The 27,995-nt window shown below is 31.8% G+C and overlaps 1 protein-coding gene and 1 pseudogene across 2 annotated transcripts; both read left to right on the plus strand.

Annotated features, from left to right (window-relative positions):
• Positions 1–83: 83 nt before the first annotated feature.
• Cad88C (cadherin 88C) lies at positions 84–27,976 on the plus strand. 2 transcript variants are annotated; one of them, XM_085202682.1, is made up of 29 exons: positions 84–238; positions 10,230–10,613; positions 11,368–11,519; positions 11,949–12,167; positions 12,607–12,898; positions 13,182–13,354; positions 13,459–13,656; positions 14,040–14,233; positions 14,409–14,609; positions 14,684–14,798; positions 15,260–15,422; positions 15,850–16,007; positions 16,480–16,635; positions 17,107–17,286; positions 17,750–17,884; positions 18,279–18,463; positions 18,780–19,039; positions 19,277–19,440; positions 19,871–20,038; positions 20,341–20,498; positions 20,685–20,866; positions 21,270–21,499; positions 21,768–21,953; positions 22,283–22,563; positions 22,960–23,197; positions 23,841–24,026; positions 24,206–24,541; positions 26,223–26,421; positions 27,170–27,976. In XM_085202682.1, the coding sequence occupies exons 2-29, from the start codon at positions 10,412–10,414 to the stop codon at positions 27,517–27,519; spliced, it is 5,661 nt and encodes a 1,886-aa protein (XP_085058808.1). In that variant the 5' UTR covers positions 84–238; positions 10,230–10,411; the 3' UTR covers positions 27,520–27,976. The 2 variants fall into 2 exon arrangements, with proteins under 2 accessions (XP_085058808.1, XP_085058809.1); XM_085202683.1 differs by having other exon boundaries at positions 19,286–19,440.
• On the plus strand, positions 3,872–4,981 carry LOC146528698 (prostaglandin reductase 1 pseudogene; annotated as a pseudogene).
• Positions 27,977–27,995: the final 19 nt, after the last annotated feature.

Genomic DNA, 27,995 nt, shown 5'->3' on the forward strand with positions numbered 1-27,995 from the left:
CAACAACTAATATCCATCTACTTAAATACAACTTTAAATATACTAACATATACATATTGGCTTATAATATTTGTTTAGTCAAGAAGTTATATAGCCACAGCCAGTCATAGCCAACCTGCCGGTGCCGGTGCCCGCCCCGCTAGAGGAAGTGCAGTGAACGGTCCCTTGCTTTACGCTATAGTTACAAAATTTGTGTGCTTTTTTAAAAATTCTGACATTGGACGTGAATTGTTTTTGTGTATGTATATTTTTTTTATAAAAAAATATTTAATTGATTTTTTTTTTACTTTTGTTATTGCAAAAAAATAGATTATTTTTGCAATAACAAAAGTTTTTTTACTCTCGTTGTCAAACATGAGTTATATTTATTTTATTGTATAAAAGAACTATTATATTTTATAAAGAAACTACAATAAAGTTTGTATTTAGACATATTTAATAAAAGGAGAAGTGAGCGCATGAGTTTTTATTAGTATTTTTTATCTTTAAAATGATAGATTTCTATTTATTTAGGTACGTTATCAAAGTAAAATTGGTTAGATATATGAATCAGATGGCTGCCAAAATTAAATTTAATATAAATACTTGCTTATAATTTACATTTGCAGATAATTTAAATTATATCACTAACAAAAGTAATAAAAAAATAAACATATCTTTTGACTGTTAAAATAAAATACTCTTAAGTAAGTATGTTAATGATTTGTTGATAAATATACTTTTTTATAAAACGTGTAAGTATATGAATGTAGCGGAATTTAAATAAAAACCTCATGGAAATCCAGAGGTATTAAATCCAGCTACGTAAAAGTTTTGTATACGTTTTATAGAAAAGTGTTTTTTCTTTCCTAGGACGTATGCAAAACTGCATTTAGGTGCAGAATAACACTTTAAAAGTGGAAAAAAAATATTGTAATTTCTTAAATATTTATAAGTTCTTCGTAGGTTACATATTAAATAAGTAGAACAAAATTAAGCATTAAGTTTACCGTACAAAACAAGTCTAAGTGTACGTGGAAGTTGTCACCTGTATCCCGATAATTGATATTCAGGGCCTTCACATTTATGATAGGGAAAAAGTTATTGTTATAAAATATTTTACACCCAAATAAATACTTATAAAAATATTTGACATATTCCCACAACAAAAATATTTAATGTTTTGCATTTGTTGAATTTGCTTCTATTACCGGAAAAATAATAATACTTCAGGACTTATTGTATAATATATTTTTGCTGTATCTCGCACACATCAGAATAGACAGGGGGAACCGGGAAACCCAGTGCAACATTCTGTTGCTATTAAAACACTTCCGTTCCCTACTAATTTAATTACTCAATTATTAATTTTCTAATTTGAATTACTTTCATGATCTGGACATTATCATATTAACGGCAATATTCATATATTGAAAACGAAAGTTTTAGTCACTTCAAGTTAATTATGAACTTTTAAAAGTTTGCCAAAATATAACAATGAAAACTGCATTAAGATCGATTAAGCCGTTTCTGAGAATAGCGTTTACGCAGTACGGACCAAAAAAACGGATAAACAGACAAATATTTTAATTTCATCAATAAATAGCGACTATTTACAAATGTATAATATGTATTGATTTCTTAATTTTAATACTTATATATTCATGTTTTTTTTATTATTTTAAATCAATCAATACGTTTGACAACACCTGCTATAAGCAAATCATAGCGTGAAGTAGATCGTGACAGATCTAAATTTATGGGTCAGTTGTTATATCCATATAAATTATAGTTATCGAGGAAAGAAAGTTCATTGATACAATAAATTTTAAACGAATAATAACACTATCATTATTTAATAATAAAATAAATTATACAAACATAACTATATATTCATTTTAAATTAAAACAACGAATTCTTTCCAACAATGATACCATATCTACCCAATTCTTTTATGAATTCGGCCAAATATAAGTGTTTACGCTTTCCACCATCCACTTTCGGCTTATAAATGTTAAATGAAATAATCTTGCACTTTAAATTAAACTGACTTAAGTGTTACTTTCTAACTAGAATAAAACATTAATTTTGATTATGCCGTAACCCGTTAGCATACTTATTTTGAAAACTTTGCATGTAGGTAGGTACTATGTAAATTACATAAACAAAAACATTTTAGTAGAAATATCTCTTTTAGCCTACCACTATAACATTATTACTAGAAAAATGAAAATAATATAAATATAAGATCCTGTTGATTTTAATAGTTGTCGTTAAAATAATAAATATTGTTAATACTGCATGATTTTAAAACTATAAAATATATCTTAGCATCTAAAAGAATTGGAAAACTGTTTATGGGAAAACTTTTGTTCCTTAGAAATCGTGCGAAATACCTGAGTAAATAATGTATTATAGATGTCAGTGAGAGTATGTCATAGAAATACATTTGCAGATTCTATTCTACCTATTTATATTCGTTTAGAGAACTCTACGTAGCTTGGAATTTTATTGATTAATCACATCCACATATCCTTTTTAAGAGAGAAAAATATAATTTATTGGTAAAATTTTAAATTTTTAGCGTTCCATACCTTTTAAGGAAAAAAGGAACGCTTATAAGATCACTTTGTTTTCCGCCTGTCTGTCTGCCAAGAGCACTATCTCAGGAACGCTTAGAGATATTGAGTTGTCAATACAAATAAAGTATATATTCAAACCTACGGTTTCATGATTTCCTGAATATTTTTTTTAGGTACTGTAAATACAATAAAGGTAGTAAAAGATATTATAATCTATATATATAAAAGGACTTGTCCTCACTGACTGAGGTAAGACGCACGCACAGCCGTAACCGCTGTGCGTAGAAACGTTAAATTTGGACAAAAGTTTACTTTCGTAATCTGGACATCCACTAAGAAGGGATTTTGAAAAATTTTAACCCTGAAGGGGTGAAATAGGGGTTCAAAGTTTGTATGGAAAAAAAATTAAATCAGCACCGATTTTTATAAAATTTTAAATTTAGATTTTTAAAAGTATTTAATTGAACACGTGTTTCATCGTTTTCTAGAATTCTCTTCCTAATGGTGCAAATAAGGGGTTGAAAGTTTGTATAGGTTTTTTTTAAATCGTCACCAATTTTTATAAAATTTGAAATTCAGACTCTTAAACGTATATAATTAAACACATGTTTCATGGTTTTCTAGAATTCACCCCCTAAGGGTGCAAATAAGGGGTTGAAAGTTTGTATGGGAAAATTCTTAAATCGCCACCGATTTTTATAAAATTTGATATTTAGATTCTTAAAAATATTTAATTGAACATATGTTTCATGGTTTTCTAGAATTCACCCCCTAAGGGTGAAAATAAGGGGTTGGAAGTTTGTATGGAAAAATCTTTAAATAGCCACCGATTTTTATAAAATTTGATATTTAGACTCTTAAAAATATTTAATTGAACATATGTTTCATGGTTTTCTAGAATTCACCCCCTAAGGGTGAAAATAAGGGGTTGAAAGTTTGTATAGAAAAATCTTTAAATAGCCACCGATTTTTATAAAATTAGAAATTTAGACTTTTAAAAATATTTCATTGAACACATGTTTCATGGGTTATTAGAATTCACCCCTAAATATGCAAGCGAAGCTGCGCGCGTCCGCTAGTATAATTAATATAAACATAGGACTACACACTTTTAAAAGGTTATTAAAGCTATACTTATGACTAAGCCATATTTCGTTGAAAGATAAAATTGTTTTTCATAACGGTTATCCTAAAAGGCCGCCTACTTATCAATAAAAGAATACCAATATCGACTGATATTTGATAATAGACATAGACTCAAGCGATAATACTTTGTAAATTGATAAATTCCATATTTATAAAACAATTTCCTTTACTATTATTTTAGTTGCGTGTAGATAACATAACTTGAACACATAAATATGGTTAAAGCTAGGAAGTATGTCGTGAAAAAATATTTCGAAGGAGTACCGAAGCGAGATGATTTTGAAATTGTTGAATATGACTTACCGCCAATCCAGAATGGAGAAGTCCTCGTCAAAACTGAATATGTTGGTGTAGATCCTTACATGCGAGCTTACAATAGAAGATATCCAATTCCTTATGATCAGTTTGGTTTTCAAGTAGGAGTTGTTGAAGACTCGAAGGACCCCAGATACCCTGTCGGGACTAGAATGGTATCACATAAGGGTTGGTGCGACTATTGTATCGTTAATGCAAATGTGTCAACTTCTGCAGTAGACCTAGTGTACAAAGCGCCAAATATGAATGGTTTATCGCCGTCTTTAGCTGTTGGTGCAGTAGGAATGCCTGGAGCAACTGCTTACTTCGGCTTACTTGAAATATGTCAGCCTAAGCCTGGTGAAACAGTCGTCGTGACTGGCGCTGCCGGCGCAGTTGGATCTCTCGTTGGACAAATAGCTAAAATAAAAGGTTGCAAAGTCATCGGTTTCGCTGGATCAGATGACAAAGTCGAATGGTTAGAAAAAGAATTAGGATTCGATAGAGCCATAAATTACAAGACTGCAAATATCGGTAAAGCACTTAAAGAAGCAGCACCTAATGGCGTTGATTGTTACTTTGACAATGTTGGAGGTGAAATAAGTAGTATTATAATGAACCAAATGAATAATTTTGGAAGAGTTTCAGTTTGTGGAAGTATAAGTGCTTATAATGAGGACGTAGCAAATATGCCGAGAGCTCCCATAGTTCAGGTAGATATTGTAATGAAACAATTAAAAGTGGAAGGCTTTTTGGTACCACGTTGGGCCTCTCGATGGCCTGAAGCATTTGCTGATCTTATCAAATGGATAAAATCTGGACAAATAAAAACTAAAGAACATATAACTGAAGGTTTTGATAATATTTATGATGCATTCGTAGGAATGCTAGCTGGAGACAACACTGGCAGAGCACTCGTCAAAATATAAATATTTCGACAAGTAACTAAAAATTATATTAAATTATATTTCTATATTAATGCTTTTATTTTATTATTTTCTTGAATTATCATTTGCTTTAATTTACTCTACCCTTATATTTGTAATCATTATGTAACCAAAGAACTTTGATCTTTGTCTTGTAAAATTAAAAAGGTACAGTAAAAAAAATAATAGATAACATTCTTGTATCATATCTATATCAATTTTATCTAAAGATAAAAGAATAAACCTATATATATAAATAATAATAATTTTGAATCAACAGAAAAATATTGTAGATACATATTTTCCTTTGTGTAATTATTACAATAGTAAGATTATTAGGGAATATTAAAAATCTTTATTTTAGACACATTGGTTGTTCATTAGTAATCGAATGCACAACCAACACTTCTACCTATCGTAACCCCTACCCAGTTTCACAATAAGCAGATACAGTAAATTACAAAATATAAATTTATTGATAAGTTACATATATGTCCATTTACTTTTATTTCAATTAAAACTACCTGTAGGTATATATATATTTACATATATGTATATATTTTGCATCGGTCTGTATCATCCGATGGTAAGTCGGTGTGAATCCGGACCCTAACGACGACGGCTAACCGCACCGACACGCTCACTGCACTCCTACCACCTGGGGCAATCACCCTTAAACACAGTATTTGTGAAACTTTATTTATTTAATACGAATAAACATATTAATAGGCTTAATTAGGTTATAATTTTTACATAATTACTTACTCCTATATCTTCTTTATAACATACTCAAACCTATGGCACATTAGACGGCGTTAATCATCAACGTTTTTAAAACATTCCTCTACTTCGATATGTTTATAGAAATAATGAAGGAATAAACATTGTCATTTGAATATGCTATTTTTTAAACATTATAGTTAATATCAAAAGTCAACTATTTAGAGACAGTAACGATTGTTTGATATTCTCTTTTGATTAAAAAGCAATTAGAATCTCTAATTTAACGTAAATAGTACGTGCACAAATACATGTACCTAACATGAATGAAAAGGAAGTGACCCTGTAATTACTGAGACTTTCGCATATAAAAAGCGGCTCACCTGCTATGTACGTATCTTCTGTAGAATCAAGTTGTAAGTTTCCATTATCACGTTAAACTTATTCTACTTTATTGAATTTCATATGCTTATAAAATATAGGTGTAAGAAATTTGTGAAACAGCTTATTATAACAAAATTTTATAACATTTAGATATATTTACAAAACAATTTAATTTTAAATACATATCCTGATATTTTTAACAAGGAATTTCTAACCGGTATATTGATTAATGTTTTCTACGAAATTTATATAAAACTTTTTTATTATGCCTACAGTTTTTTTTTTTTTGGACCTATAGTTTTAAATTAATAAGTATAAAATAACAAACATAACAAAAGAAAAGTATAATGGAGATGTTTTTGATCCAATAAAGAAACAAAGACAATCTGAGGAACAACTTATTACTCGTAATAAATCTTACAATCCACAGAAACATGATTACAAACACATTTGCTACATTTTAAATTACTGCAAATAAATAATGATAGGAGAGAACAAAACATTTGTTTTTGTTTGATGAAAGTGAAAATGAGAACAAACTAAACGACGCTGATTACCTACCACTTGTGATCATCATGATTTCGTATCACTTTACATCTCCACCTGCTTTACTATGTAACTATTAACATGAATTATATAATATAAAAATTATATTAAATACCAATTTAAGCTATATAATAGATGAATTGGATGTTTAGCACTATGTCTATACATATAATAAAACTATTGGCTGTCTGTACATGGAAGATACTTATATGAGAAAGTCTATTTTTAAGGATAGTTAACTAGTGTATTTTGAACTTAGGTAAGCTTTCCTTAATATTTAGTCTTTGTTTTATGTCAAAAAAACGTTATGTCAGCTTATTTTCCCACACAGATGAAGTCACAAGCATAGCCAAAATAAAAATAAAAAAGAAAACAATCAGATATTTAGTTCATTAAATTCAAATTTGTGTCTAAGCCCAAATTACACTTAGCAAAAGATCTATACAATTTTAAATACTTTTCTGTCGAACTATTACTTTATGAGCTGTATAAATTACACAAAATATATTTATCTAAAGTTTGTATTTCTTACCCAATATCTAGTTTTTAGTTAACGCTTTAATATTATATAGATAGATGGCGATTTAAATTAGTTACGTTGTGAAATATCTCTATCTCTATAAGCTTTTAGTATAAAATTAAAAATTCGACAGGCAAATACAGTAAAAAGAATAACGATCGATCATGTCAATATATAATAAAATTTCGTATAAAAAATTTATACGCATCATTAATTTTTTTACTATATTCGTTTAGTTTATGTCATTAATATGAACAACGAAGTAAATTAAAAGCGCCTTTCATTGTAGTTAATATACAACTATACTGAATCGTGGTTAACGATTTACTTAGTTTTTAGTTTTAATAGAAAATTAAATACGAAAAGATTATAAGCAAGGAATGTACGTAATTTTTTTTATGTTTAATACTAGGATTTACTTTATACTATTGTAAGTTAAGTATGTATGTACGTAAGTACGTATGTACGGGTAACTGAAATCACTAATTTTAACTTTAATATGTCTTCTATCGTATTAATTGCTTAAATTAATAAATTGGCTTTAGGGACATGGCTTAACCTAAATAGAGAAGTCTTACAATGCCTATATCACATAAAATTGTAAGTGTTTTCACGCGTATTTTACATTTTTTTTCACAATAAATAACATTGTTTATTTTATTTTATAATATGTTTCCTAGTATCTAATTTATCAACGGCAATGCTTACAGAATTACATGCTGAAAATATTTGCAAATTACTAATTAAGCGGTCCCTGTAAGGTTTTATAAAGCTTTATTATATTTTCATAATATTCAAGCATCTACTAAAAACTCGGGGCGCACTTTAAGCCTATTAAAAAATATATCTACTTTATGATTTATTTAGTTGTGCTCATTGAAGTAACGGAGGGTAGCTTTCTCTCGTTTCGGTACCGAGTACCGAGCTGAACTCCTAACGTCCGTCACGCCCATCGCGCAAATAACACACATTGTGTACTTACTTAATTTGTACACTAAACTTTCTTAATACATGTTTCGGAAAAAGGTTAAAAGCATATTTTACTAATGTTAAAATTTTATTGCAAGCATGGACTTGCTTTCGCGGTCACAGATCGTTGACAAAACGAATGGTCGTCGTCCATCAACCTGCCTCCATAAGAGCACATTTTTGAATTTTTCTCATCTTTTTATAATAAGACAGACTTGCACAGCAGGGAAAAAAAACCTTTTAATAATAAATTAAAATTAATTAAAAGCAAAGTTCACTTCCTAATAAAAGGGTCGCTAGCCACTGTCAACGGCCTTCGCGCCCGATGCGCTGTTTGACCCTTTTGTTTCAAACTCATATACCCACCATGTAACTCATGGCAGGACGACAACGTCAACGACTGCTCAATACATTACAGTATACCGGCCATACGAGGTCATTTTAAATTATTTTTATGTAATTTAAACTATTGTTTTGAAAGCTAACGTGTGAACGCACCTCTTTACAAAATATTCGTTAGCTTTTAATAATGGCGGTCATGTCATTGTTTAAACTGAAGCAATAGTTCATTAGCGAAGAGAGTTAAGTTGTTACATAACGTCACTTCGTAAAATGCTATATTAATGTGAATTACAGGCTACTTTTACTTATTCCCACATAATAATTAAACGTAATTTGTGCAAACTGCTTTTACAAATATATATATGAGTATTATTCCTATTATGAGTACCTACCTCTAACAAAATTTCTCGAAGTGATCATAAATACACAAACGAAATCGTCTTGTGTAATAGTAAAAAGAAGATATTTTTTGCAATTAGTTCCAGACAAGTAAACATTAAATGTAGAGTTTTTGTTACAACAAAGAGGTTGCTAAATGTTGACTTGCAAAATAAGAAATAAACATTCATGTTAGAATAAGTCTCGCTGGTACTTTTTTTTTTCATTTTTGCATTATTTCGCTATATTAGAGTACATGCTCCGCAGTAGGTACTTTCATTAATAGTGATACTACACTTAGAAAAGAAAAATACTTTTTTAAAAAGCGAGTTTTGAAATTTATATACGTTTTCTAAAAGAACGTACAATAAATGTTGCATTACTCTACCTAAGTACAATTTGCGTGGCTTAAAACTTTGCAGTTATTTGAGTGAGCACTAAAAGTAGAGCTAAATATAAAACTTTTTAAAATAAAGTTGTTTAGCTTCACGCTGTATCCCGTACATAGCAGGATAGACAGAGGGAACCTAGAACCTAGTGTTGAGACACTCCGACGTCGCACCTATACTGTATATAAACACTCGCACATCAGTTTAGAACTCGCGGGCTGTACTCTTTATGTGATGTTATTATAAATAGAAATTACTTAAAACGTAGTATTTACTTGAATCTACTCACATCAATTGCTACATAAGAGTCATAAGTGCAATATTGCAATCTCAGTTCGCTATACTGATGATATCGGCACCGTCTCACATATTGTGTTGGGCGAAATTATTATTACAAACGTGTATAAGTAAATATTTATAATATTTATGTTATATTTCTTAAATTTCAAATTCTGTGTCGTAAATTTTAAAATTCCATCTCAGTAACCGCGCACTAATATTCTACAGAATATTTCGATAAATTTAAAATTGCACTGTTTTATTTGACATATTATTATTAATTTAAAAAATAAAATTATATATAATCAAAACATTAACTTTATATGTTCACAATTAACATTTATTAAAGCCCAGGTTGTCTTAATGAAGGCACTATATAAGACACGGCAAGTTAACAAGCACAGCCTTTGACACGCACTGTTTATCCGCTACGATAACCTACATGTTGATGTCGACTTTATATTACTTTTAAGTACATACAAATGCATCTGATTACAGTACGTGTCTCCGATATATCTAGTTAGCTAGTTGGATTTATTAATTAAATTTAGATATCGTTAGGCCTTTATTATATTTTAAAAATTAAAAGTTTTTGAGAATTTTTCATCATACACAATCTAGGCGATGATGAAAATGTTAGTATTCAAGAATTTAAAAAAATTGCAATATTTTACAAAAAAAATTCATAATTACGAAATTGTAAGTATGTAGAAAATTACATTAAGTTTTCTAACTTTACAAAACAATTATAACATTATCACCTATCTATCGCAGGTACCTGTGATATTACTCAAGTTGACGGGCACGTAGCAGAAGTTAACCAAAGAGAGTGGTGTTAACACTTTCGCCCGTATTGCACGCGCCAAAACTTCTCACGGTGAAACCGTGTGAAGAAAAGTCCAGGGAAAATGTTCTTTATTACAATAAACAATAAGATCCAATGCGGCAGGTGAGCCATGAATAAGAGACTGATCTCTACGAAGAGTGTAAAATCTCCACCAAGAGTTCGCTTAAAATCTCTGAAGATAATATGTTTTCTGAACGTGCTATGCATGGTGTGCATCCAAGGAGTGCTGGGGAACAGACCACCGCGATTCCTTATCGACGGACGCTCGGAAATAGTCATAAGATTGAAAGAAGGACCTGATACGCCTATTGGTGAGTTATTACATATTCTTCGAGTACTAGTGTAATTATATACTGCCTTCTAAGCTATCTAAGCTCAGAACCTGTTCGAATACTTCCTAGTATTACACAATATGTTAGCTATATAGGTATATATTTATATATAACGCTTTAACATTATTCTAATAAGTGTCAATTATTTGATATATATTTTTTTAATCCATTACTTGTTCATAAGCATAAATATTAAAAACTTTACACTATATATACAAAATGTATACTGCTAATGTTTATATGTATTTTAAAAAATATCTGAATTGTTTCATGCAGTTTACACAAAGAAAATAGTACTTTTAGTAGTTATACGAAATAAAAGAATTATTAAAAGTAGTAGGCTTACCACTACGTTTGAGTGGTATCATGACAGGGCAGACAGCCGGAAATTACCTGGTAAGGGGAAGTGGGGTTACCAAGGCAACTTACACCCAACATCGACGAGGGAAGCCGTACATTCCCGTTCACCTGGAATTCGAAACTAATCGTTGTGTATTATTCATCAACGACACAAATAGAAATGAATACACAGCTATAAATTGATATATTTGACTTTATTTTAATTTAAATTTAATTAGTTACTTTTGGGATTATATTTCTTTCTAATTATTTAAATCTAATCTAGCTTAACATATTAAAGAATTGAATTGCAATTGAACATTGCTTATACAAATAAGTTTCAATATTTTCATTATTATATATATTTTATATCAAGTTCTGTTGTTATTTTCAGGTAGCTTAATATACCGTTTAAGGGGTATTGACCCTGACGGAGACGCTTTACAATTTGGCATACGAGAGCAAGTCGGTAGTGATATATTAAGAATAGAAGCCATTTCGTCCAACGAAGCTAATATTTATTTAGTTAAGGAATTAGATAGAGAAGTAATAAACAATTTTGTCTATTATTTTTTATACACATTACAACAATACGATGAGAGATAAATATTTCAATAGTAAAAAATAATTAAATCAGCTTCACGCTGTACCCCACAGCACAGCAGGGTAGGCGGAGGGAACCTAGTGTCAAGACACTCCGTTACCCACCGTTCACCGAATTCTGAAGGCATTGCGTATTGAGTGGCGAAACTCAACGCCGCCCTTTGCTTCGACACCAGAACAAAGAAATTAAAAATTTAAATAAATATTTAATTTCCTCGAGTGGGGATCGAACCCACAGCCGGTCGATTTTACAGTCAGTTAGTGTCCCTACGCCACGACTAGTTTCAATTTCAATAGTAAAATAAATATAATATGCATTAACACAAGCCTATTTTAATATAAAAAAAATAAATAAATCAATTACATTTGCAGGTACGCGATGAATACTCATTTGTACTAACTTTAACTGACGGTCATTTGGGCGAAGGTAACTTTATCACGCAAAGTTTCCTGCTTTTAGTTGAAGATGTCAACGACAACGAACCTGTATTTAAACCTTACCCTTCTGCTATTACTGTTAAAGAAGACGCGCCGCCTGGTGTTTTACTTACCGTAGAAGCGACAGACCTTGACGAAGGAGCCTATGGACAAGTATTTTTTTTGTTTTAATATTACATTTTACAGTTACGTATACCGAACATCAAGCAACTTAATATCACGCCAACCGATTTCCATGATTCTTTTTTAAATTCACAAGTAGGTATATAGTACAACAACAGGGAGGGTAGATGAGAATTTATTTAGGTTCTTATTATAGGATCCGGTAGAAGTCGGTTTTTTTTTTGTTAAAAATTATGATTATTTTCTTCCAGACTGAACAATGCGCAAAAGTTCAGAAAGCTGATAACTATAATTTTACGGTGGTCACGACTCGTCGAACGTACTATATTTAGTAAACGACAAATTAAATGTCAAAGTCAATGTCAATTTTACCTGTATTTACAATCCAGTATGCTACAATATTTATTATTTTTAATAAAAAATATTCTTCCGGTATGCAAATTTTGATTAAAATAACATACTTTTTCAGGTTTTATATCATTTGCAAGAGTTAGACGGTGATGTTGACAACTTTGCTGTACAAACCGTGAATGGAAAAGGAGTTGTGCGTCTAACAAATCGATTAGATTACGAAAGGAAGTCACTATACCAGTTGCGAATTTTAGCAGTGGATAGAGCCAACCAAGGAAAAGTGAATACGGGTACAGCTGCTATTCTAGTTAAGGTTCAAGATGTCGAAGATCAACCACCGGAATTTGTTGTTGCAAGTCCAGTTACCAGAATTAGTGAAGATGCACCAGTGGGAACTTCAGTATTGCAAGGTAACTGCTACAAGTTTTTAATTAACTAATGGGACAGCATCTGACTATAAAAGGCATGGGGGTGAGTTTATCCAATTTGAAACCAAATTATGAACTATTTGCAATTTCCTACACTGGCAAGACAACATGTGCTACTTGACTGGCAATAACTCTAAAATTGGAGAAAAAATCGGAAATGAATTGCCTTAACATTAGGTCCCCACTGTCTACCCTAATATATAGCATGTAATTTTAAGCTTAAGCATAAAATAATGAAATATTATCTGATCCTTTACAATTACAGTGCGAGCAATTGATGGTGATAGAGGAATTAATAATAGAATCTCCTATAGTATTATATCTGGTGGAGAAGAGCATTTTGATATTGACAGCAGTTCTGGTATTGTTTACACTGTTAGTTCATTAGATAGAGAAGATCCTAATAACAGCAATGGGGCCTATATACTGGAAATTTTGGTAATTCATTATCTTTACTTTGAGCTTGTGTATAAATATATCTTTATATATTACTGCTTTTCTTAAGAAATGGACTTTATTAATTTCATCCATTTATATTATAGGCAACTGAAGAATCACATACCATATCTCCCTTGCCAACAGCAACCACAGAAGTAACGGTTATAGTAACAGATGTTAATGATGAGAAACCGAGGTTCCGTAGTGCAAGATATGTAGGAGAAATTATTGAGAACGCTCAGCAGAATACACCAATAACATTCCTTCAAGATGCTGTACCTGAAGTGTTTGATTATGATCAGGTACAAAATAATGATTTATAAAATATAAGAATTTACCATCAATTAAATCTCAAGCAAGGTTGCTTGCTACCAATGCACATATGTAATAACTAAATTATAAAATTTATTTTGAATGCAGTGCTCACAAAAATCTACTTGAATAAAATATAGGTTGAATTTGAATATAAGAACCTAGTGTAAAGATGCTCTGTTCTCCTCTTTCCACCTGGACTAAAGATTAAAAAAAAATCAATATAGTAGTGGAACTTAATACTGTATTTTGAGTTGCCAAAGGAACAAAATGAAAATAATTATCTGCCTCTACTTCAAACAAATCAATCAAACCCACAAATAATGCTTTTTATAGATATGACAGTATTATAAATAGATTGTTTAAATTTCAGGGTAAAAATGGAACATTTGAACTGTATTTAGTGGGTGACAAAGGTATATTTGATGTCACACCATTTAAAGGCATTAATGAGGCATCTTTCTTAATAAGAGTGAATGATCCTTCCTACTTGGATTATGAACAAGTTACAGTAATGAATTTTAGTTTAGTGGCCAAAGAAGTTGTATCTAAAGATCCCAAAATGAGGTAAGTTATTTTAGTTGCATGCTGTATCCTGCATTTAGCATCCAAACATAGATGTGGTTATGGCGTGCTCTGGCGACATCTGATAGTTTGGAGTATGGTTTTAGAGCTCCAGAACACAATTAGATAATTCAATTAAATTACAATAAGAAAATAAAAACTATATTTAATGTTTTAGTGTGGTCCCAATAACAGTGCACATTAAAGATGAGAATGACAATTTCCCTGAATTCACTGAATCATTATACACAGTTTCTGTCCCTGAGAACTGTGGCATTGGTACTACTGTGGCGTGGGTCCAGGCCTTGGATCAAGATTCCGATAATTATGGCACTAGAGGTGTAAGATACACAAGTCTTGGTGGGAGCATTGCTCATTTGTGAGTATTAACAATGGCTTCAATTTACTTTTTTTTTATTGTTTTCATTAACACACAATTTTAATTAATTACAGATTATATTTAAATCCAATATCAGGCATTATAACTGTAAAAGAGGCTGGCGATGAAAGCTTTGACAGAGAACTTGTGTCGAGGCATTATCTTACAGTTGAAGCACGAGATGATCAGGTTGATATTATTTTTTTGTTACCATATACAGCAGGGTTGGCAATAGCAATCTAGCGTGTACACGCTTACTGATGGCATAAACGCATCTTACTACTTGGAAGTAACTTTGACAAAAAATACTTTTAAATCTTCCTAATCAAATTGAAATCGTATAAAAATTGTAAAGCAGTTCACAGAATACTAAATATTAACTTACTTTGTAGTTTTAATAATTTAGGAATTACGTGGCTGCCGACGAGCAGACAGACATAACGAATCTATATAGGGTACAGTTTTGCCATTTGGCATGAGAACCTTAAAAGCTAAATTATATTATACCTAGATTATACCTAGTTAATAAATTAATATTATATTATTATTCTTGCATCCCTTTAATGAAGCTTAGATATTATTTATACTATGTATATTTAACGAAACAGTAAATCATTTTAAAGCTTTAAAATTTTGTTTTTTCTTTTCAGGGTAAAGGCAATAGAAACACAGTACAACTTATAATTAACATAGAAGATGTCAACGACAACGCGCCGATGTTTCTCGCCAATAAATATGAGGCTAGGTTATTGGAAAATGAAATCGAATTTGAAAACCCACTAGTTCTTGAAGCTAGAGACATTGATTTAAATGGTATGCTATAAAATATTGTGGGATAAATATGTAGTAGGGTAGGCAGAAGGCGATTATTTATTAGTAAAACACTCAGCTCTCCACTTTCCACCGAATTCTGGAGGCACGTGCTGAGTGGCGGAACCCAACGCCGCGCTTTTCTCGGCATCACAGCGAAGAAATTAAAATATTAAATATTTCACACGCTTGTGCCCCTGCGCTACAACTGGCCTCAATTATTTTATCCAGTGATATTTTCTTAATTATCTTTAATACTAAAGCAGCTATACTAATAGTATTTAAGTATTAGAGACCAGTCGTAGTGCAGGGACTCAAAGTGCAAAGTTGTGGGTTCTATTCCCTCATATTTAAAAAAATACTAATAGCATGTTAGTTATAGCAGTTATAGCATTATATTCAATAATTGTAAATGCTATTTACATTAAAGGTACCAAAAATAGTCACATAGAATATTCAATAGTTGGAGGCGATTACAAGAATAATTTCTCGATTGACCCAAATCTCGGTATCATAACACCACTCGTGGGTGTCGATTTCGAACAAATACCCGGTGACAACAGCAACATACGCCCTATACACCTTACTGTAAGTATTATTGGTTTTGTGCACAATCAATATTGTCTCTATTAGTAAAGTTTTTGACATTATATATCAGTGTCTATGAAATAAATGTACAATAATTCTCAAGTCATGGCCACCCTGCAGATAAGTTTTCTAAACTTACGTGGACTGTTTACTCTGGAAGAAAACATTTAAAAGTAAGAGAAATCCTAAAATAAAATCTGCGCAGCCATCTACAGCTAACTTCAGGGCGGGCGGCCAAAATGTGTTCACCGTACTGTACATATTATACATGTGTTGTCACTCTACTTCTAAAAGACTGGGCCTATTCAGTTGAAATTTTGTGTATTGTATATATTATAATGGTTTTAATCCACACTATGGGGAATAATTATTCTATGAAATAATGAAGTCTTACCAGAGGAGGACACTAAGCCTGCCTATCCTGTTATATGCGGGATACGGCGTGACACTGAAAAAAAAATACACTTTGCAGGTACAAGCTCGTGATTTTGGAGTTCCACCACTATCATCAACAGTGCCCGTTACAATTTACGTGCAAGATGTAAACGACCACGCGCCGATGTTCACACAAATGATATATAAGCGTGCAATACCTGAGGATATGCCTGGCGGTACTAGTGTTTTAGAGGTAAGATTTGGGTTGAAAGTAGAGAACAGTGTCTTGATACGTTTCTACCTACCTAACTATATAACTGGAAGCAGCTTAAATAGATTTAAATAATATTTGACAGTTAATTTATTATTTTTTAGCTAATTTTGAAGTAAATAAAACTTTCGAAATTTCTTATATGATGCTTGATATATAGTGTTCATACACGGCTCTTTAGTTTTAGCCTCAGCCTCATTTACTTAGTGTGTGTTAATAATAATTATTATTGATGTGGCACAGCTTTTAACTAAATACGACGCTTGTGGGCTCGAATCCGATTCGCAGGAATAAATTATTTATATTTTCCCGCCGTAGCAACAAAGCGTGATATTAAGTTTCGCCACTCAATGTCTCAAAAATTAGGCGGTGCGTGGGAATGTCTCAACAATAGGCTCACATAGCTGCTCTTTACTGGATATAGCGTGAAACTATAAAAAATATTATTTTTAGGTAAAAGCTCGTGATGTGGACGGGTCGTCGCCAAATAATCGTATAGTATATCGCATACAAAGAGGTGCGAGTGACAAATTCGTTATAGATTCCCTTTCTGGGCTCGTGTCGGTTGCGAATGGATCAAACTTAGATCCAGATAGGACCGATCCTAAAATTACTAAATACACATTAACTGTGGTAAGTAAACTTTATTGTATAGTCTACAAATATTTTATGAATTTAGTGAATACAGAGTTCAGCTTCATTTTGCGTCACCTTAGCGTCTATAACACTCCGTACTCCACTTTCTATAATAAAATTTCTACCTTCTTATACCGACTTATTAATATATTATGGATGTAAATTTAAATTATTTATATTTATTATATTTTATTATAAAAAAAGAGGCTGCAGTGGCACCACATTTAACTGTGAGTCACCACACTCGTGCGATGAGTAAGTTCAATTCTTACTCAGGGAAATTAATTATTTTTATTTGCGCGCTCTTGTAACTAAACAATCGCAGCGTTGAGTTTCACTAATAAGCACGCGATGAAAGTATATTAACGCTATGAAAATATATTAAGCCTTTGCCTACATTGGTATACGAGGGAAACATTGCGAAGTTAAATATAATAAGTAATATAACGTAATTTTGAAGGTGGCACTAGATGGGGGTATCGGAGACCAACAATTAAGTGCAGCTGTAATTGTAAACATCACTATAGTGGACGTGAATAATAAATCACCGGTATTACTTGAGCCTGGCACCGTTCACGTTATGGAGAATACACAGGTCAGTATAAATTAGCCTTATTTTTTTCATGTTTTTTACTTACCTGTACAGCCACGTTGCCCGTGTCTTTTTGTTGAAGTTGTTAGCATATTTTTTATTTACTACTTAAATTATGCTTAGAATTAGAAATAACTATCTCTAGGTTACAGCTAACATTCATAAATTCCATCACTTCATGTAATTAGGTCCTTGAAGAAGGACATTTATTACAAGGCGAGATGTGGTGTCTTAAATATCTTGACATCACATTTGAAAATGCAAACATAAACACTAAACTTTTTTATTAGTTTAATAATTTGTGAATGTAAAAAGTAACCAGCGCTGACAAGAATGGGAGAAGTCAAAAATCATAACCCCAACCCTACAGTACATTTTAAATACTTGTTTGTTTCAGGTTGGAACACCAATATTCAGAGCTCAGGCATATGATTTAGATGAACAACCAGTGCTAAGATTCGCTATTGATAAATCCGCAAGTTACGCTAAAAATGAAGATGGTATCATTGTACCTACAACAGAATATGATTACATATCTGTGTGGGACTTAAACACTGTGGATGGCACTTTGAAAGTTGTTAGGTAAGTTGCTGTATTAAAATATATATAAAAATAAAGAAGGAACGAAAATGTGTTGACACTAGGTTCCCAGGTTCCCTCTGCTTACCCTGCTATGCGCGAGATACAGCATGAATTTAAAAAATATAAAGGAATCTATAAATGATCGATGTTTTTGTAATGTTGTTGTGAATACGATTTAAAAGAGACAGGGAAACTAGTGTTAAGATACTACGCACCGACCAAATTCGAGACATTGCGATCACTAAAGCTAGGTTGTAATAATGATAAAATTTAAATTAGTAATTTTATTTACGATTTTATACATATTTCTTTAAAGGTTACTAGACAGAGAGAAAGTTGAAATGATCAAGCTAACATTAACGGTAGAGGATATGGCCGCCATTGAAGGAGGTCCAAAACAAATGGCTTATGGAATTTTGACTATTATAGTGTTAGATGAGAATGACAACAATCCCAAATTTAGAAAACCCTTTTACAAAACCTCCATAACTGAAAACTCGAAAAATGGAATGCACATCGAGACAGTGATGGCTGACGATGCAGACAAGAATAGGACTATGACATACTTCTTGGAAGGTATAGGTTTTAAATATTGTTTCTAGAATACCCATTATCGTATATAATAAACGAATTATTTAATTCTCATAATGGACATTCACATATGTTTATTTTTTTTTTGTTAGTCTACACCTAGAATGACATTCAGTCATTTTTTTGTCTTTTTCTGTGCAGCTGCGCCACAACACCCTCTTCTCTTTTTATGTAATATTAACTGTATTATGTATGAAATAGTATTAAAGTCACATCCATTAGGTGCTGAAGAACTACGAAGTCTCCTACACATAGAGAGTTTGACCGGAGAATTAGTGGTTGCGAACAAAATAGACCACGAAATGCATTCGTGGTTAAATATTACGGTAAAAGCTATGGACAGTGGAATACCACCGAGATATGCTTTTGTGGATATGTTTATACAGGTTTCATATTGTTTTATACTATTAATATTACTTTTTATTTAATACTAAGAGTGCGTTATGGTAATTATATTCATACAGTTTATTTATGTATACTATGCTACTTTATTATTAAAGTGAAAGTTTGTCCAAATGATGGATGTTTGTTTCACTTCCACGCTAAACCTACTGAACAGATTTAAATTAAACTTTATATTAATATAGCTTATACATAATGATAAGACAGGTTACATTTATAATAATATTTTATATAATTTGACTATTAAACGGGCGAACCCGCGTTTGTGTCTATAGTTGATATAAACAATTTACATATTTGTTTAACTTTGTGTGTACTAGACTATTATTACTCTAGATAAGCTTGTCATGATTCATTCTTGTGATTATTTACAAAGAATAAAAAGGTAAACTTATAAGTATTTCTGTTCCGTAGGTTTTAGATGAGAATGATAATAATCCAATATTCGAGCCGTCGCAGTTTGAGTACCGTGTAAGGGAAGATACGGAGCCAGGTACAACAATAACAAATATATTGGCAAAGGATGCTGATTCCGGAGAATACGGGAAAATTACATATCTACTTGATCGCGTTTCTACTCAGGTTATAATCTTTTTTATTTTATGTTTTTAGGGTCTGTATCTCGCATATAGCGAGGTATATATGCGTTCTCGATTTTCCGCTGAATTCCGGAAGCATGGCGTGTTATTATTACAGTATATTTACAGTTATTATTACATAAAACTTAAGTAGTTATTAATACCTTAAAATAATTTATATATTTTTTAAATCAATTCATAAAATGTTCCTTAAATTTTTATAACAAAAAATATATTTTTTCTTCAATTGCTTGCGCTTCCAATTTATATAATCTTGTCATATGCAAAATTTAAATATTATTTTAGGGTAAATTTCTAATAAATGCGGACACGGGAGCTTTGAAAGTATCAGACTGGTTGGATCGTGAGAGTCAGTCGTCATACAATCTGGTGGTAGAAGCGTGGGACAATTATCAATTTGGATACCTCAGTGGGGAGAGTAGAAACGCCTTTAAACAAATTGTGTAAGTATGTATATGTATGTTTATACATTGTTTCAAAAGTGAAAGGTTTTGTGAGGATTTTATATTTGCTTTAAATTCTTAGCTTCGTTTCGCTTTAAATTCTTTATCATAATATTTTTATCCGTTACATATTTATTTATCCGTTACATATTTATTAATGTAACAAATCTAAACTTAATTTCACAGAATATACATAGAAGATGTAAATGACAATCCGCCAGTACTAAATCTGCCAACAGACTGTGCAACCGTCACGGAGTTCCACAATTATAGGGAACCAATAGTATCTATATCAGCGACCGACGCGGACGACAGTAATACTCCAAACGGAAGAGTTCAGTTTCATTTGGTTGCTGGGAAAGGATATGGTATGTTTTTTCTATAGTTTCATTAGAATATAGTAGCATATAGCAGAGGCAAAGAAAACCTAGTATCAACATTCCACGCGTTGCCTTATTTTAAGACTCAACTCATTGCCGCACTTTTTCTTGTTACCAAAGCGACGAAAATGAAAATAACTCATGGGAGTTCCCAACGATTTCATTCCATCGGTCAGAGATATTTATATTATTGTTGTTAGTAGGGACCACTTTGATTGAATTATTTTAATGGCACTTTTCGTACTATGGGTGATCAAATTCTAAATTTAAATTCTTTCGCTATCATGGGCCATAATTTAATTGCTATAAGGGACCAATAGCGGTCCGAGAACCACATGATGGAATAGTTAGGAACTAGATATGATTTAGTAAACATTAAACTTTTTTCCAGACCTTTTCCGTTTTGAACAAGTGGGTGGCGATGCTAATACAGGGCGGTTGTTCGCGAAACACTCCTTAAAAGATCGCTTTGGAAATTACACCTTTATAGTAGAAGCGAGAGATCTCGGGATACCCGCGAATGTAGTGAAGGGGGAGCTACGCGTGTGTGTAACAGATTATAACGATCACGCGCCAATATTTGTGTATCCTACACAAAATGTCACTATTAAAGTACCTGAGGTTTGTATCATTAGTTTTAAATTGTATGAGAAGTTAACCTTAATACTAAGAATATTCTTTTGTACTTAAACCAAAATATATTTGTTAGATAAGCTGATAAAAAGTCATTGTTTCCACTTTCCATCTATATTTTAGCTGCGTTGGCGTTACTTTGTATTTTCAAACCCATTTAAATAGGATTATTTTTAAATATAATTTTACAATCAATGACCTACAAAGCCACAATAACATAGCATATATTTTAAATATAATATAATACATAACATAGAATGCAACAATCGGCACAACGGTGGTAGAAGTGAGAGCTATAGACGCGGACATAGGTGCTAACGGCGCAGTGCGGTACCGGCTGCGGCACGACGCTCAGGGCGCTTATCGTGCGTTCTCCTTGCACACGGCCGGGGTGCTGAGGACTGCTCAGACTTTTGATAGGGACAAACAGACTACTTATCAGGTAATTCATTGATTTTTCTTCTTTTTTTCTAGTTTTACGCTGTATCTCGCATAGACCCAGGTAAGCAGAACTTAGTTTATAATTCAATTCATATTTATTTATTATTAACATATTGCATAATGTAGGATAGCTGCCAGCAAATGTAATAGATTGTACCATTGATTTTGAAAAGAGCAACTGTTGAGTTTCTTGCCGGCTCTTCTCAGCAGAACTGCCTTCCGAACCGGTGGTAGCTTTTTGTTCCCATGTTCATTCGACGATTCAAAAGTGCTAATAATATTTGCCTATTTGAATAAAGAATATCTTGAATTTGAATTTTGTTGTTTTAGTTAAGAATAGAAGCATACGACCTTGGGCTTCCAACTCCACTCAGCTCTGACCTGGATTTAACAATTTATGTACAAAACGTCGACAATTACCGCCCAAGGTTTCCATTTAAACACATACATTTAAATATAACTGAGAATGTCAAAGATTACATAACATATTTGCCGAGTGTTATAGAAAGGGATGAAATAGATAGAGGGGATGAACCTGTGTTGCCTGTTTGCTTTTATTTAGTGGCGGGCAATGAAGATGGAATGTTTAATTTGGATAAAAATACTCATAGGTATTTCATAGATTTTAAATTTTTATTGTATTTAAAATTATAATTATCCTTGTAATTAACAAAAAATAGTATTTGTCATTAATGAAATACGAATTAACATTTTTATTTTTTTGTTTCGTTAGGATATTTTGTTTCTCCGTTTTCCCGTTTAGGCTAACTTAAAAAGATTGTATAAATATGTGTTGCCAATTGAAAGACGTATAAATATTTATCTCAAAAATAATTAGTAATAAAACTTTCAACTATCATTTATCATGTTTTATTAAGCTACGCTATACCGATTTTGTAATTTTATAGACACATTAAGAATTTAACATGTATTAATTTTATAGAAGTTACTATAAACTCAATTTTTTTTTATGAAACACTATAACACATTTGATATCTCCATCACAGATTAACATCTAAACCATTGGATAGAGAAACCAAATCACAATATTTATTAATAATTTTCGCCACTGAAGACTGTCTGTCCGTACCAAACTACGACGAACAATTAGACGGAATAAGTACATTGAAAGTGCATATAATGGTTAATGATGTTAATGACAACAGTCCAACATTTGTGAGTAAAATATTCACTGGCGGTGTAACCACTGAAGCTGATTTCGGTATTGAGTTTATGCATGTAAAGGTAAGTTTATGCAGTATGGCCAATGAGTCGTGGCCACTGAATTTAGATGTAGATAGATTTTTTACTTTTGATTGATTGTTTACTTCCCGAGTGAACAATGCGCAAGAGTTCAGAAAACCTTATTTCAAGGAATTGTACACTACGATACAAATTAGTGAATAAAATATTACCTTTAAATAAATATTCTTATTGTTGTATAAATTATAAAATTATAATAAAAACTCGTCATAAGAAGTAAGAACCAAGAACCCTTGTTATTTGTTAGGCATCAGTTATCACCCAAGTGGCTTCATCACATATTGTTAATCAATATAACATTAATATTATGAATAAATATGTTATTTTTGATAGATAGATATTTGTCAGAAAAATTATAATCCTTGGGTTTATGCATTACTTTTCCCTCTTTTAACGAGACTTTTATTGTGGTATTTTATTGTACAGGTACACTATCAACTTAAACAATATGAAATTATATATAGCATAATTACAATAAAATGTGTTTTAATTTTAATATAATTAAATGATAATATGTTACATATTATGCTTTTTATAATATTTATAATGCATTAATAGAATATTGGAATTTTTTTGTTTGGGCTTTAAATGATTTTATTATTTTAATATTAATTTCTTTTTTCAGGCAATAGATTTAGACGAGGGTGTTAACGCCAAAGTAAATTATTATTTACTAGGCGATGTTAAGGAAACCTTAACAGAAGGATTAGAGAATTTGGCGGTGTCGCCATTTTTAGTTAATATTGAAACAGGCGCAATTTCACTTAACTTCGATCCACAGAAGGGAATGAAGGGTTATTTTGATTTTAAGGTAGGTAAAAATTCTTTATTTTCATTACTTTCAGTTAAGAGGCCATTCGATTTCCACTCGACCAAATAAAATATTTAATGTCTGCATTCCCTCGCTCATTTAAATTTATTTACTGCCTCCGGACTCGATGATAGATATAGATAAAAATTAATAAAAGAAATATGATTTTTTGTCGACAGGTATTAGCAAACGACACAGACGGTCTACAAGACATAGCACACGTATTCATATACTTATTAAGAGAAGACCAAAGAGTGCGTTTCGTTTTACGGTCCCACCCATCAGAAATAAGAGACAAAATACATATGTTTAGACAACAATTGGCGCGTGTAACGGAATCTGTTGTTAATATTGACGACTTAAGAGTACACGAAAATAAAGATGGCTCGGTGGACAATACTAAAACGGATTTGTATTTGCATCTCGTGAACGGTTTGGACCATTCTGTGTTGGAAGTTGGTCAAGTACTGAAGCTTATTGACAAGAATATAGAACAACTAGATGGTCTTTTTAAGGTATATTTAATTTGATTGTTTCGTATAGGGTTTTTTTTTTGTATATTGGTATACAATAAATAAATGATATTACCAGACTAGTACTTCTTGTACTGGTATCAACGTCACATGTTTAATCTTAATATTTTATTTTTTGTTCGATTTATTAAAAGAAAAAGTCAACACGAATCAACCAACCAACTCAACAGTGAAAAGTGAAAATGATGAGGATACAAGAACGATATAGAAGAATTGATACTTTTTAATTTGTTTGTTTTTTATTGATGACTAATATTTTTAGCACAAATGCAAAGCTCAGCTTACACCTCGCGGACTGTAATATTTGTCAATTTTTTTTTCTGGTATTGTTTTTATGAAATAAGATACTAATTATTTCATAATTACTCTTGATTAACTTTTCCATACCTCTTATCTCGCAACTCGCAAATTTAGGATCGTATTTATAAATAGGTCTCAACTGTGAGATTAATCTTGAGATGATGTTTACATTCATAAATTATTATATTCTATGAATGTAAACGGCATCTCAAGATCGATCTCACAGTTGAGAGCGATTTATAAATTAATTAAGGCATATACTTGGTATAACTAAATAAGATAAACGAGTATATTTTATACACAGTAGGTACGTATATGTATAAAAAAGTTGAACTTACAACTATGACGGGTTAGACATAATGTATACCTAAGTATAAATGTCGTCGTAACAGAATCATAAATTATTCGTATTGGAAATTATAATCACTGAGAACTGACGTCACAATGGCTCGGAATAAATATAAGCGTACCGTTATTACGACATATCGATTGACGTTTTTTTACGTAAACACTTAATGTTTGCTATTAAATTACCCAACCTATTGATTTTAGCTATTTTTGTTGAGTAAAGCATAAAATTAATCAATAGGAAATTGAACAAAAGTTCTATTATAGATGAAATCAAAAAAATTCTACAGGACAATACTTCAATCTATATTTAGTTTTCCTTGATACTATTTAATCTGAAGATCAGAATTTTATTATTACGAAATATGTACGTTATAGTAATCATAATAAAAAAAACATGTACCATTGAATTCTATTTCCTGTATACGCAGTGGGCAATTACAGATATCTTCACATAACATATTTTTCTAACTTTTATACAAAAGAGGCTTTTTAACTACTCTCATAAAATATTAGTAGACATTGTTACTACAAGATATTGTTTTATAAGTTTAAGAACCTACAACCGTTTATTAAACCTTGAAATAAAACATGAAATAAATTCAAAATTTGCAAGATATCTCGTGGTTAGAGAAGAGAGAATTACGAAAATACTTTTACAAAATGTAGTTTATTTGAAAATTTATATTCAAAATAGACAAATTTAATATATTGGTATATTTATAGGAATGTGACCAGTCCCGGCGCAGGGGCACAATGTGTGAGTGGAAACGCGACTGGTTGTGGGTTCGATCCCCACTCGAGGAAGTGCAATATTTATTTACATTTATATTTTAATTTCTTTACTCTAGTGTCGAGGCAATGCGCGGTGTTGAGTTCCGCCACTCATCACGCAATGACTCCAGAATTCGGCAGAAAGTGGGGTACGGAGTATCCTAGCACTAAGTTCCCTCTGCCTAGCCTGCTGTGTGCGGGATACGGCGTTAAGCTGATTTAATTTGATTTTATATTATAGGAATTTAACGTGTTAGACACTCAGCCAGCGGAGTACGAGCCCCTCACCGCAGACAGCCTGTCGTCCAACCAGACAGTGTACTGGCTGGTGTGGAGCACGCTCTTCCTCGCCGTACTGCTCGTCGTGTCCATTATGATATGCTTGTCGCAACGGGCCGACTACGTGAGGAAGTTGAAGGCTGCCACTGCCACTGCTTATTGTAAGAGATTTTCTGTTATCTTTCTACTTTATTCCGCACGTAGGTATAGAGAATCCAAATTTAATTGTCCCTAACCACTTTCGTTCAGTGGTGGAACTGAATGTTGCGCAACGTCATGTAAGAGCTAGTAATTTACAATTCATTCCCTCCAAGTGAGGGTCGAACCCACAATCATCACATTTACTTTCAAACACTGTGCCAATGTATCCCGATGGCTTCATGGCGTTACAATTCATATTTGTACCTATGTATTTATGTAGATGCAATTTTTTCTTCGTTTATAATATTGAAATTTACTTACGCCGGCTAGGCCGTCGTGGCGCAGCGGCACAAGGGTGTGACTGTAACACGACGGTTGTGGGTTCGATCCCCACTCGAGGAAGTGAAATATTTATTTACGTTTATATTTCCATTTCTTCGTTCTAGTGTCGAAGCAAAGCGCGGCGTTGAGTTTTGCCCCTCAACACGCAATGCCTCCAGAATTTGGCAGAAAGAGGGGAACGGAGTGTCTTAACAATAGTTTCCCTCTGCCTACCCTGCTGTGTGCTGATAGAGCGTGAAGCTGTTTTTTGTTTTTAAGTAATTATTGTTAACCTATGTTTACATTACAAAACTATTCCACAAATTCAACTGTCGATATCAGTCAGCAACCTACATACACACTGTATAAGTCATTAAAATGTATGAGTAACTTTTAAATATTTTATTAGTAGAATACTGTTATTCACAACTTGACGATTATTTACAGCTTCGCCAACGCCAGGCGAATCTGACATGACAATTCGCAGTTCAGGAGGTAGAGTACCAAACACAAACAAACATAGCACTAAAGGCTCCAATCCAATATGGCTGCACGCATACGAGAACGACTGGTACAAATCGGACGACCAAATAAGTCACTCAGAAAGAGATTCACTTGACGAGAATGCTGTGGACCAAGACTTGACAAACGAAAAACCATATTTCATTACAACCGCCGCGTTCCCTTCCATACAATCTACTGAGACGGAAACGGAAACTAATCAAGGCAACTACGATTTCTACCAACAACTAGAACAAATGAAAAATGCCAAAAACATGGAAACCACTGAATTATAATTTAAAAAATTAAATAAATGAATAAGAAATTTGTTTCTTAAATAAATCAAATATCGAATCTGTTACTTATATAAAAACTAGACTTTTTCGTAATAGAATGTGAGTATAATCGATAATCTAGATTATTATCATTTAAACAATATGCGCATTTTATATCTGTATTATTAAGGAAATCGCCCTGCTATACAATAGATATAGATAACAAATGATAAATGACAATGCAAATATAATTATTTATATTTTGAATTTTACGTGTTATGTGAAAGCCATTAAAATGACTGTAAAATATAAATTTAGAAAAAAAAACAATATTATAAATATCATAAATAAATAAGATTATACGTAGGTATTTCTTATTTGTCCATTAAATGCCAAACATGGAGACCATTGAACTGTAGAATGTGCCTTTTATGTGTGTACCTAAATATAATTAGAATTAATAAATATTTAAATTATCTGTGTATTTTTTGTCCTTT

This window comes from Heliconius melpomene, chromosome 19 (assembly GCF_056956725.1).
Source record: "Heliconius melpomene rosina isolate 202511_hmr_F chromosome 19, ASM5695672v1, whole genome shotgun sequence".
In the NCBI taxonomy this organism is placed as follows: Eukaryota; Metazoa; Arthropoda; class Insecta; order Lepidoptera; family Nymphalidae; genus Heliconius; species Heliconius melpomene.

Coding starts and splice junctions, on each gene's coding strand:
- Cad88C (XM_085202682.1), top strand. CDS start 10,412: ATGAATAAGAGACTGATCTCTACGAAGAGTGTAAAATCTCCACCAAGA. Junction 13,355..13,458: donor CCTATATACTGGAAATTTTG/GTAATTCATTAT, acceptor TTTATATTATAG/GCAACTGAAGAATCACATAC. Junction 19,441..19,870: donor TTGTGGATATGTTTATACAG/GTTTCATATTGT, acceptor TCTGTTCCGTAG/GTTTTAGATGAGAATGATAA.